The 12,591-nt window shown below is 31.1% G+C and overlaps 4 protein-coding genes across 4 annotated transcripts in view; 2 read left to right on the forward strand and 2 right to left on the reverse strand.

Moving 5' to 3' along the window:
* Positions 1-12,591, reverse strand: part of LOC143433614 (WD repeat-containing protein 55 homolog) — a 128,482-nt gene that overhangs the window by 22,405 nt on the left and 93,486 nt on the right. The window lies entirely within an intron of this gene.
* On the forward strand, positions 548-4,501 carry Sas-4 (spindle assembly abnormal 4). Its single transcript, XM_076911010.1, has 3 exons — positions 548-3,897; positions 3,974-4,169; positions 4,358-4,501. Exons 1-3 carry the CDS (start codon positions 557-559, stop codon positions 4,484-4,486), a joined length of 3,666 nt encoding a protein of 1,221 aa, XP_076767125.1. The 5' UTR covers positions 548-556; the 3' UTR covers positions 4,487-4,501.
* LOC143433612 (cartilage oligomeric matrix protein-like) lies at positions 4,626-7,079 on the reverse strand. Its single transcript, XM_076911043.1, has 6 exons — positions 6,951-7,079; positions 6,411-6,783; positions 5,888-6,241; positions 5,545-5,772; positions 4,931-5,440; positions 4,626-4,699 (listed from the first exon to the last, which is right to left on the reverse strand). The coding sequence occupies exons 1-6, from the start codon at positions 6,957-6,959 to the stop codon at positions 4,632-4,634; spliced, it is 1,542 nt and encodes a 513-aa protein (XP_076767158.1). The 5' UTR covers positions 6,960-7,079; the 3' UTR covers positions 4,626-4,631.
* On the forward strand, positions 10,506-11,990 carry LOC143433622 (serine/threonine-protein phosphatase Pgam5, mitochondrial). Its single transcript, XM_076911057.1, has 5 exons — positions 10,506-10,732; positions 10,993-11,171; positions 11,254-11,468; positions 11,573-11,703; positions 11,803-11,990. Exons 1-5 carry the CDS (start codon positions 10,569-10,571, stop codon positions 11,948-11,950), a joined length of 837 nt encoding a protein of 278 aa, XP_076767172.1. The 5' UTR covers positions 10,506-10,568; the 3' UTR covers positions 11,951-11,990.

Below are 12,591 nucleotides of genomic sequence, written 5' to 3' on the forward strand. Positions count from 1 at the left end.
TACATATATATATTGGTTTTGAATTATCAACCGGTTTTATAACGAAACAAATGTTTTACGTGTTTACTTAAAAACGTATTAATTAATTTAACAGATTTCATTTATAATGCATTTCTTCCCTATTTTCGTAACTTTTTCTACTTGGCGGTACATGTGCATAATATAAATACTGTAATTATAGATGCTTACAATATAATTATTTAATTTCTTATGACGAGCAGTTTTTTCAATCAAATTTAGCGTTTATTAGAGTTTTAGTATTTCATGTTATAATTTTGCACGAATATAAAAGAAAAAAAGGAATAATTTTCTGTTACTGTGAGTTAAAAAAACATTGAATGTGCATTATAGAAGTTATGTGAATATTATAAATATTTATTTTTATTAATGTCATAGAGTAATATATTTTTGTATGTACATACATTTATAGGTTTTAGAAAATGTAAATAATCCTTTAATTTTTTTCTATAATTTTTAATGTGTGTATATATATATATGTATATATCCATATATTTATATACATCAGTGTATCAAGTATTATATATGCATTAAAATAATGGACTTTGAAGCATCTGTAGTTGAACGCTTGCAAAAATTACGACGGTGGCAACTGGAACAACAAGAACGATTATTAAAACAACAACAGATGCAACGAGAAATGTTAACTCAAAGACAGGATTCTATATATAAAGCGCTTGAGTTATCGATACAAGAATGTGATCTCAATGAAGATAAATTAATTCCAAATAATATAGGCAAGACGATTGAAAGTACTGAGATTAATAATGAAAATTTAATTAAGCTATATGAGTCACAAACAGGAGAAAACTGTATTCAAATATTGAATAACAATGAACTGTGTGATAATCAAAATATAAATAGTAGTAATGAGAATGTAGTTATCCATCAAAAGTCTTCTAAGGATACATTTACTGAAAATCATATAAAACGGCAATCAGAAAATAAGACAGTATCTGACACAAAAAATGAAATAGAGTTGACAGTAACTTCTCCAAAAGAAGATAAATGTGCACAACAATTTATTGTAGAAGGAGTAGCATCATTGCCACCTGATAAAACTGTTATTAATCATATTTCTATTGATGATGTACCAATTCCTTCCCCTAGAAAAGATTTTCATACTTTGCTTAAGGAGAAATTAAAAGACAGTGAGAATGAACCATTGGATAGATCTAATGCTACTTCAGGGAGTAAAGTGAAACGCCCATTTTTAAAGAAAGGAGAAGGTTTGTCCCGTTTTAGATTACATCGACAATCGCAGCTTTCTTCTCCTAAATTAAGATCATACAGTACGTCTTTCACTAACACACAATCTAATTCTAAATGTTGCAAAAGTGAAAGTACATTCAATAAAACAGCTCAACATTTAAAGAGTACACAGTTATTGAAAAGGGCATATTGTACAAATGTGGCACGAAAACATTTATCTCTGAAGAATGTCTCACTACCAAAGAAAAAAGTTCGCAGTAAATCTGAATCTAATACCTTGGTTACACATTTAGAGGACTGTATCAGTGAAGTGAAGAATCCGGCTGAATTGAATACTTTAGATTTTCATTCTGGTACACAGAAAGAATTGGAAGAAGTACGAATATTTGAATTGTTAGAAGAGAAGGCAGAAAATTCTAGCTTTTGTTCTACATCCAGTGCAGTAGTTGCGTTTTTACAACAATCAACACCATTTAAAATAAAAAATGCTGAATATAAGAGAAATCATAATATATGTAATGCAAAACAAGGTACTCCAGTAACTAAGGTACCTAAAAATCAATCAGGTTTAAAGTCTAATCAATATAAATGTAATCAAGTGTCAAATAACAAATTTGATACTTGCTGTAATCTTCCATCTTTTATGAATCACAATTTAATTCAGAATAATTTATATAAAAATGTAAAACTCATGCAAGATATTAACGAAAACAGTCCAACAAAAGTAAATGAAAATAGACATATATTATTAAGTAATCAAATTAGTAATCAAATTCAGTCTGTACAGAATCAACAAAACCTTTGTAACGAGCCTGCTGTTGATGATGATAATAATGTTGATGTTAGTTTTCACGTTAGATTTTCTGAATATAACGAGTATAAAACAATTGGACTAACAGATACATCGAGTATGTCAACTGAATCATCAGTAACGAAAGGTTTCTCAGATGAAAAAGCTTGGAGTGATTCTTCAATCACAGACATGTCTACTTTATCAATGCCATTCGAGGTACCACAGTCTTTTATAGCAAAAAATAAAACTGACGAGTTGAATTATAAGATGGCAAGTTGTGAAGATACAAGACAAAATGATAACTCTACCTGTAATATAAATTATCATAAAGATAAATCAGAATTTTCTGATACTACTGACAAAATTTACAATAATGAAGAGAATAGTTTGCTTGATTATAGTCAAGATGATACAATATCGCAAGAAATTAATAATTCTGATAATATTGAAATATCAAAAGAACACAAGGAGAAGTATAATAATAATTGTGATGATGTAGTTGTAATCAAAGATCAAGAACAACATGAAAGAAACTTGCGAGAAACAAATGAAACTGTTTTTCAGTCGGAACTTCTAAAAAATCGTTTATTGGAGCTTGAACAAGAAATTAATATATTTCGCAAAGAAAATGTAGCTTTATCTTCACAGCGTAAAAAATTACAGGAGGATTATAAAAATTTACGTAAAGACTACGCGGAAAAGGAAAAAAATTTTGAAGAGAATAGAAAACAGGTAGAAGATTATTTGCAGGAAGAAAGAAAAAAGCTAGCACGTGAGAAAGCTGCATTAGAAAATAGAATGCGAGATTCACAAGAAAAAGCACAACAAAGCAGATTGGAAAGGCAGGAAATTCAAAATTTAAAACAAGAAGTAGAAAAATTGATGGAGGAAATGCATATAAAGGAAAGTAGATGGAATGCAGCACAATCTAGATGTAAGTGTCAAATGAGAATTTTAAAAATGGAAAATTCGAAATTAAAGCAAGAAGTAGAAAGATTACAGAATTTGAAAAAAAATAGTGTTAGAAATAAAGGGAGATCTGGAACTTCATCGAATACAAGAGCAATTCATCAGATTAATAAACAACTTAATATGCAGATTAAAGAATCTCAAAAAATAAATGATATCTCATCAGATGATGATCAAAAGCTGATAGAACCAATGATGAAAGCAAGTATAATTGATGATGAAAATATAGAAGAAGATACTAATAGTAGTAAAAACGTTATGAATGAAAAACTGCAAAGGAGTCAGTCAGCTGTAATAAATATTGCTAAAAAGCGAAATTTATATGAAAATTTAATTAAAGATGCAACATTTAACTTAAGAGAAAGTGGAGAGCTGTTTAATTCTTCAGAAAATTTGAGTAAATTTAAATCAGATATAGATGATAAATTAGAAAAATTAGACAGCAAAACAAATACTGTAAGAGATAATTATGAAAAATCAGATAAAAACTGTGATACACCTTTTAATAATGATAACATTAGTTGCAATATTGAAAATGATTATACATGTTTTATATCTCCTACAGAAACATATCACGAAAATTACGAGAAAATTTCTACATTTGTACCATCAGGTGAACTGGTTTCTTCACATATAGAAAATTCACCTTCATCATGCCAGAATAAGACTGCAATTGATAAACAAGACATAAAACAGATAAAACATGTTGATGGTTCGATTGAATACCGATTTCCAAATGGAAATATTAAGAAAGTCTTTCCTGATAAAGGTATAACTAAGTTGATATATTACAATGGAGATGTCCGTGAAACTAATATAGATGGAAAAGTAAGGTATTTTTATGCTTCAACACGTACATGGCACACAACAATGCCAGATGGATTAGAAGTTTTAGAATTTCCTGAGTAAATTATCACTTAATTTTATTATTTAATTTTTTATTTTATATTCATATTTCTATATTTCTTTTACTTTGTACAGCGGTCAAACAGAAAGACGGTCGCATAATGGTATGGTAGAGGTATCATTTCCGGATGGTTCAGTGCGTATTTTAGAGTCAAATGGTACAGAGAAATGGACATTGCCGGATGGTACATTAATCCAAATTCTTACGAATGGTGAAAAGGTTCTTACTCTACCAAACGGTCAACGTGAAGTACATACGAAAACTCATAAGGTAATAAGTAATAATGAGAAGCTACATAACAAATTTTTATACGATAGGTATATGCTGGCATGAATTTGTTAAGCAGTCATATTAGTAACAAATTATTCCAGTTACTTACGAAATATTTCTATTTCCAATTACAAAGGACACTTTGTATACATGTATTTATACAATTAATATATTTATATGTAATTTAGAGACGAGAATATCCCGATGGTACTATAAAATTAATTCATCTCGATGGTACTCAGGAAACGCGATATTCAAATGGTAGAGTACGACTTAAAGATAAAGATGGCAATTTATTAATGGATTCTTATCAGTAAGAACTAAGAAATATATTGTAAGTAAATTGAATTAAACGAAGATTGAATCTCTTGCCATTAAAATAAGATAAAAGTGTATAAAACGAATTTCGAAAATCTCATGTTATTTGTAGTAAATAAATTGGTATAATAAAGTCTGATTTCACTACTCTACTTCTATTTGATTCTGCAAATTTGCCGGCAGTTCTTTCCATATTGATTCCGGAATAGTATCTGAAAAATTTCATTAAAATTAATGAATCTTACGAAAATTATTGCTATACTGTTATTTTTGTAAAAAATATTTTGCATCGGTAAATTTTCGGTACTAATGATTAATATTATAATTCATTACAATACAATTTTCGGCATGTCCGGAAAAGAAAATAGTCCAGTTATGTATATGCAATTACTAGTTTGAGAGTTCAAAATCATGTACATGTCTAATGTCTTTTTTATTCTTACCTTTACATTTATACATCAAATTGGACCAAGTGATCTTCTCCTGGGAGAAGCAGTAAACCCCTAATTTTCCACCTTGTAAGGTTGAATCATAGATGTTTCCTGAATCAGCTATTAATTGTTGTCCTTCGTAAAGCCAGAATCTAATCAAACCGATTTTAGGCCTATGCAGCAGTTGCCATCTGTACGAAGTTGCCGGTTTCCAGCCGACTTTCTTTGGATCAAACCAAAGAATCTTTACTTGATTAGGAGTGTCTTTTTTATGCCAAAGACTGTTTCTAAGATATTCTCCGGGACCAGTACTTGAGTTGACAAGCTTTAACATGACACCGGCATCTGCTGTTGCTATAAATGGTTTAGTTTCCCAATACTGTTGGGCACCTTTCTTCCAGGTCACAACATAGAATTTTTTGTTATTTTGGTACCCAAAGACAAAACCGACGAAGTCATCGTCTGATTTGTCATCAATGAAGAATGTACCCTCAAAGTCTACATTCAGGATAACGTCAGGACCTATTATAGAAGATGAGGTTTGAAACAGCCCATACATGTTACGATTTATTTTACGAAGAATCACACTTTTTTGAAAATATTATATGTATATATTAATACGATACCAATAGCAATTCCAGGGTCGCTATTCTCAAGCTGTCGAATTTCAGAGCCGTTATTTAAAAGTACCCAAATGGGATCAACTTGGGAAGTACCATATGGATCTAAAGCAATTTGTTGGTACTTTCGGAAATCTGTCCTCGAGATCGCGCTATTATTGGGACAATTGTCTATTCTATCTTCTACGGTGTCGTTGTCGTAATCATTCAAGCAAGCATCACCAATGCGAGGATCTAAAAATAATTCATTTTTGTGCACAATCTGATAACAACAAATCTTAATCTAATTAAGAATTTAACTTTGCAATCGAGTTCTATAAAATCAAATTGATAATAATGGTGTACTTACGACGAGTGCGACGTTGGTCCGGATTGTACACGTAGGGACAATTGTCAATCTCATTCGGTACTCCATCATTATCTATATCGGGATCACATTCGTTTCCTAAGCCATCGTGATCGTCATCAGTTTGTCCTGGATTTGGTACGTTTGGACAGTTGTCTCTGTCGTCCTGGATGCCGTCTCCGTCACTATCTCTGTCATTATCGCAAACGTCACCTACTCCGTCGGCATCTTTGTCCGATTGATCCGGATTGTAGTTGAATGGGCAATTGTCGCAGACATCTCCAACTTTATCATTATCTGAGTCTTTTTGATCTTTATTGACGTTTTTTGGACAATTGTCCTCGGGATTCAGAATACCTATAAGATTAATGTTAGATCTCAATAACGAAATTTCTTGTAAAAAAGTTAAAGATTATTTTTTATGAGTTTTAAACTTTTTATAAAGGGTCTTATTAATCCTTTTCAATGTTTACTGTTAAACATCAAAAACAAAAAAACTCTACTTTATCAGTTTCCAGAATCGTACCATCGTTATCAATATCATCGTCGCAGGCATCACCAATGCCATCGCCATCAGTATCTTCCTGAGATGGATTCTTTACTGAAGGGCAATTATCGCAAACATCTCCGTAACCATCGCCATCGGTGTCCTTTTGATCGGCATTTGGAATTAAAGGGCAATTATCCGAAGCATTGGGAACACCGTCATTATCAGCGTCCGGATCACACACGTCACCTATGCCATCATTATCCGCATCTTCTTGACCACTGTTCGGCGTATTCGGACAATTATCCTTGCGACAATGCCGATCCGTGCAGTTGAGATCTTCATCAGGAATCCCATCACTGTCACTGTCTACACCACAAATCACTCCGTCACCTGCCCATCCAACGTGACACTAGAAATTATAATTTTTTTCCGTTTGCCTATCATATTCATAAGAATAGATAAAAAAAAAAGGAATATTGATTTCTAGTCTTTTGAAAATATCGGAAAATATTGTCTTCTCTATATTTCATTTATATTATCAATATTATACTCTGTACGTCAAGTTTATTATCTTACTTTGCACATATATTCGTCTTTATTAATGCCAATACAGTCGGCCTTTCCATCGCATACGGTTATTATATTTGGACAGACATTGTGTTTTGGATCAGGAATGCAAACACCTGTTGTATTTTCCACAAAACCTGGTCGGCAACCAGCACATCTATATGATCCCTGAAGTGATAAAATTCATTTTAAACAATACAAAATTTGTTTGTGTAATATATTATAATTAGCTAATTATATGTACCTCTGTATTAACGCATTGGACATATGGACTGCATCCACCATTGTTATCTTCACACTCATTTATATCTTCACAACGTTGTTTCTTACTGATGGCATCCTCTAAACCAATTCCCTCGGTTGCAGTCCCATTGTAACCCACTGGGCAAGATTCACATCTAAACCCTGGTTGAAGATTGATACAATGCACTTTAGGATGGCAAGGATGTGCCACCTCGCACTCGTTTATGTCGATACATGTAGTACCATTACCGGAAGATCCCTTTGGGCAACAGCCGCATCTAAACATTAAATATGATTAATATAATTCCAGGTAAATAATTATTCACAATTATATAGTTAGCTGCGGGTATTTTGTAAATTGTGAAAAATTACGTCCGCTTTCTTCGGGAAGAAAGAAAGAACCGTCAAGTATAAATTTATGATCTGATATTTCATATTATTACCTAAAATATGGTGGTTCAGTAATGGGATCGCATTGAACTCCTGGGTAACAGGGTTGGTAGTCACAAAGATTCTTCGGTTTATCGCACTCTTTCTCTTCATCTATGCGGCCAATAGAATAATTTTCATCAACTAATAATAATCATCAAGGTTGATGAAATTATATTTGTACTTAAAAAGTTTCTTTACCATCATTCGTTATTCCATCTAAAGCGAACATCATCATTGCTTTAAATTTGCCATGTCTTATACCCATAACAGACTCAATCCTTCCATCCGATCCTTTCCTCCTTGGTTTCATGTTTGGAATGGCTATTCCAAAATCATTGTCGTCATTTTCTTCGCTGTCATCGTATCGTTTTGGGGGCTTTCTTATCAAATCTGTAAAAAGATATTTTACTTTTTAGTAAATACCATAAAAAATTTTAGTATTAAAATAATTGTTTCATCTTACTATCATCTGATGTGATCCTAGAATCGACGACAGAAACGATAAAAAGTATCGTGGTAATCAATGCGATAGTACGCATTTTAAATCACCTTTTGGTATTCACTTATTTCTTCAATTGTGTTTTTAGTATTCTTCAAGAGCTTCTACTAAATAGATCGCAGGATATTAGTATCCATCGACTGAAACGAAGATTAGCTTGCACACGAATTTATATATCATCCGTTGCACGACTTCCAAGTAATACAGTGTTGCTCGAAGAAAGGAATTTATGTATCAACTGATAATGATTTCAATGACACCCCCTTCTTTACTTATTTACAATTAAATGCAGCGATTTTTCACAGTAGAGTTAAGTATCTCATAATTGCTAAGTTAATCATTTATTTGATACGATTAAATAGAATAACATATAAAAAGAGAAAGTAAGCCGCACCTTTTTCGTGAAGTACAAGTCGATAAAATGATTACAAGTAAACGAATCTTACTATTGCCGGAAGAAGCAGATATGATTTGTATCTGGTAATGCGAAAAAATCAATATAAGCTACGAATTACATTTTCTTTATATTCTTTTTTAATCTTCTCACCGGGAAATTATCAGAAGACATTCCGAGCTGTTCAGGTTGTTAATCCTCTCAATCTCTCCAGCTGCTCGATACTCTTCAGCCCTTTAACATTTTCAAGTTCCCGATTCTTATGCAGTTATACAGGAAATGCAATGTATCATAAATTGCTCGTATTTAATTCTGCATCTGTTCCACGTACGATTACTATATGATCCACTATTCGTGCGTTAAATAATGTGTGATATTATAAATAAATATGCAATGTATTCTAAAGAAACTCTCAGTAATTACTATTAAGAGCGATATGCTTTTCTTGATAAAAATTTAGTTGCGATTCTAGAATTTTTCATATTTTATTTTTGAGGGATCCTCGCATTTTAAATTGCATTTTACTATTTGAAATAGTTTGATGATAATCAGACGTAAGAATCGCAGAAGACACTCCTTAAAGTTGTACAAGCATTATGTACAAATACGATATTATGGACTGATAAACTGTATCTTGTTAGCTAGAAGCATATATATTTTCATATTTTTGGATCATGTACGAAATTCTCTTTGGTCGTTCGCGTTATCAATTTAGCCGCACCTTAGACATTTTGTACACAAAGGTATTATAAGCGTGTGAGTACTTCGGAGTACTAGAATTGCAGTGTTCCCATTATGAAAACTAGATAGGATTGTTAAACATGCCTAAATATTGTTTTTCCCGGTTTAGTGTTGGCAAAGGGGATTTTTATAATACCACTATTAAAGAAGTTTTAAAAATATTTTGAAGATAAGATTAAATTATTTGTTACATTTGAAATCAGAAACGTAACGATATTTGATTGAAATAATTATTATGTTACTGTATTTTTATTATATATTATCTTATTTTCATTGCATTTTACTGTATCAAGTTTTATTTAATATCAGTTTAATCTATTTTATTTTTTTATTTCATTTTACTTTATACACATTGTCTATCTTAGTTGCCTTTTAATTGATTGGTTTGCTTTGTTTGACCTCCGCCGGAAGCAAAGACGACTACGGTAATTCCCCACAGGCTTTCATCTAATAAGGAATACTCACCTGATAAATAAATTTTAATACATCGAATTATAGTTTTAGTGTGTCGAATTCAATTTAAATTCAATATATTAATTTATAACTAGATAGGAAATTATAAAATCTCTTTAATAGCTGCAAGAAGATATACCATGACGAAATTTTGTAAAAGGAAAAAGATTTCATTCAAGTTTTAAAATAATAGCTTTATTTTACAAGATTAATTAAACCTACAGGTATTAATGGAATTGGATTGTCTTTCATATCAGGAATGATACGGAAATGGATATTATAGATATTTTAACAAGCAATCACACCTAAATTCTCCGTAAAGATAATTTTTGATTCACGTGTGACGTATGATATTTCAAATTATTATATTATTGAAAGCAATCAGAGATTAATGATTTTTTAACTGCTCTAAACTTTTTCTCTCTTTAAACAAAATAATATTTCTTTTCAGAATACGGAGTTTTTTATTATTATATTATATTTTTACATGTCTACGATGTTACTGTAATTGGCGATTATTCATTGCAGTATAGACGAAGGACCGCTGAATGGCAATTTTAATAAAACGTAGTTCAATAATTACTGATACTTTTTCTTTGACGATATATAGTGTAATTTGAAATAATTGAAAATAATGAATGAAAGGAATGATTGAAGAGAGAAATCAGAGATTCATTGTTGATGATCATTGGACAGTGTTACCTCAAGCTGTTTGACATAAAAATGTGTTGAATATTAGTTCTATTTCACATTTCGTCTGTGGTGCTACTGGTGAACACCATAGGTAATTTAGTATGCGTTTGGCTTTAAATAACGTTAGTTTTAAATCATTTTGAAAATTTAATCGTGGTCATTTGTTTTAACAATGCCTATTCGCTCGAGTTTTAGAAAATGGGTTACAGGATTTGGTGTAATAGGTGGTGCTATACTTTTTTATCCAAATGATAACGAAAATCATTTGTCACAAAAGCAAAATTCTTGGATACCGCTTTCTTCACCTTGGATTAAATGGGATCACAATTGGGATAGGTTGTGTTTTTTGTCATTATAATCATTATCTATAAAAATTTCACATAATATAATAGCAATGTGCAATTGAAATTTTATTTCATTTCTTGCTTTGTGTGTATTGTAAACCAATGAATACAACATCTTATTAAATTCTACTTTAATAAGTACTTCATAAGAACGAAGCACATATTCATTAATTTCTGTATAAATCAATCATAACCTTCTTAGTCTATGTAAAATTTTAGCATCAGTTATTTTATTCATATTTTTATTTATAGACGAGATCCAAAAAGTTTGGTAAAGCCAATGAAAATAAACAATGAATCAGATCAAAATGCGTATAATAAAGAGTTAGCAAGCAAAACAGCTAAAGCTATGCATCATATAATTTTAATTCGTCACGGACAATATAATGTGGGAGCAGAAACAGATGCGGATGCAAAACTTACAGACCTTGGTTAGTGTTGATAACAATATTTTATAACTCAAAAACTTTTTTTTTTAAAAAGTAATTATAGAATTTTTTTAATGTCATAAAGGTAGACGTCAAGCTGAGGCCACAGGAAAAAGATTGCGAGAGTTAGGTTTTCCATATACTGTACTAGTACATTCAGCAATGACACGAGCACAGGAAACTGCTGAAATTATAAAAAATGATTTGAAAAACTTACCAGTAAAATGCGATTCACTTCTTAACGAAGGTGCACCAGTTCCACCAGAACCACCATCATCTAATTGGAAACCCGAAGTAACTGTAAGTACATTTTCAATTGTATAAATCAATAAATTGTGTATACTCACTTTTGGTAATATTAGTATTGCACCTTCCTAGAATAACATTGTAATAACACATTTCAGTTTTATAGAGATGGACCTAGAATAGAAGCTGCATTTAGAAAATATTTTTATCGTGCAGATTTCAAACAAGAAAAGGACTCTTATACAATTCTTGTTTGCCATGCAAATGTTATTAGATACTTTGTATGCAGGTAAATTTCTTTTTATATTTAGTTGACTTATAGTTCATTAGAAAAATGATCAGACTTTATATTATCTTTTATATTAATAAATTATAAATAATAATTCAGGGCATTACAATTTCCACCGGAACGTTGGTTGCGTTTAAGCTTGAATCATGCCAGTATTACATGGGTCACTATTCACCCTAATGGAATTGTGAAATTACGGATTTTTGGCGATACAGGATACATGGAACCACGACTTATTTCAAATTAAAATTAATAGAGAGTATACCATTTTATTTAATAAAAAAGAAGAAACAATTTCATTGTCTACATATCATATCATTTTCAGTGTACAAAGTTCCTAGAAACATAACGTGTGTGTGACTGTTCATTTTATTCATAGAACTTCGAACATTGTAGCTTACTTAGAAACAGCTCTGTTAGAAATTGTAGTAGAATATGTTTTAAATATTAAGAATTTTATGTATCATAATCAAAGACTGATAAAAGATACTTCTATATACACAAACGTGTATTATTATATACTAAAATAATAATGAATTAGAGGAAACGAGACCACGCCATTTCACTTTAACAGTCGCAATAACGCTAGTAAGTGAAGAAAAACAAGATACAATACATATCAATGTATTACTACACATATCTAGAATTTTTTAAATCTCTTTTTAGAAATAAAATGCATTCTTAACTGTAATTTCTTTTATATTTCCCGCTTTAGAGGTAGGAGAGAGAAAGGTATATAAGAAAGCTATAAGAAAGAGTGAGACAGTTGGTACCGACCATACTTTGGAACCCCTGGCGCCATCTCTGTGAAAAGTGCTCAAACTGGTCGCACATAATTATCGACAGCGAAGTGAACTACTCAAGAACTACTAGCGCCATCTCTCAGAG

Source organism: Xylocopa sonorina, chromosome 3, assembly GCF_050948175.1.
Source record: "Xylocopa sonorina isolate GNS202 chromosome 3, iyXylSono1_principal, whole genome shotgun sequence".
Lineage (NCBI taxonomy): Eukaryota > Metazoa > Arthropoda > Insecta > Hymenoptera > Apidae > Xylocopa > Xylocopa sonorina.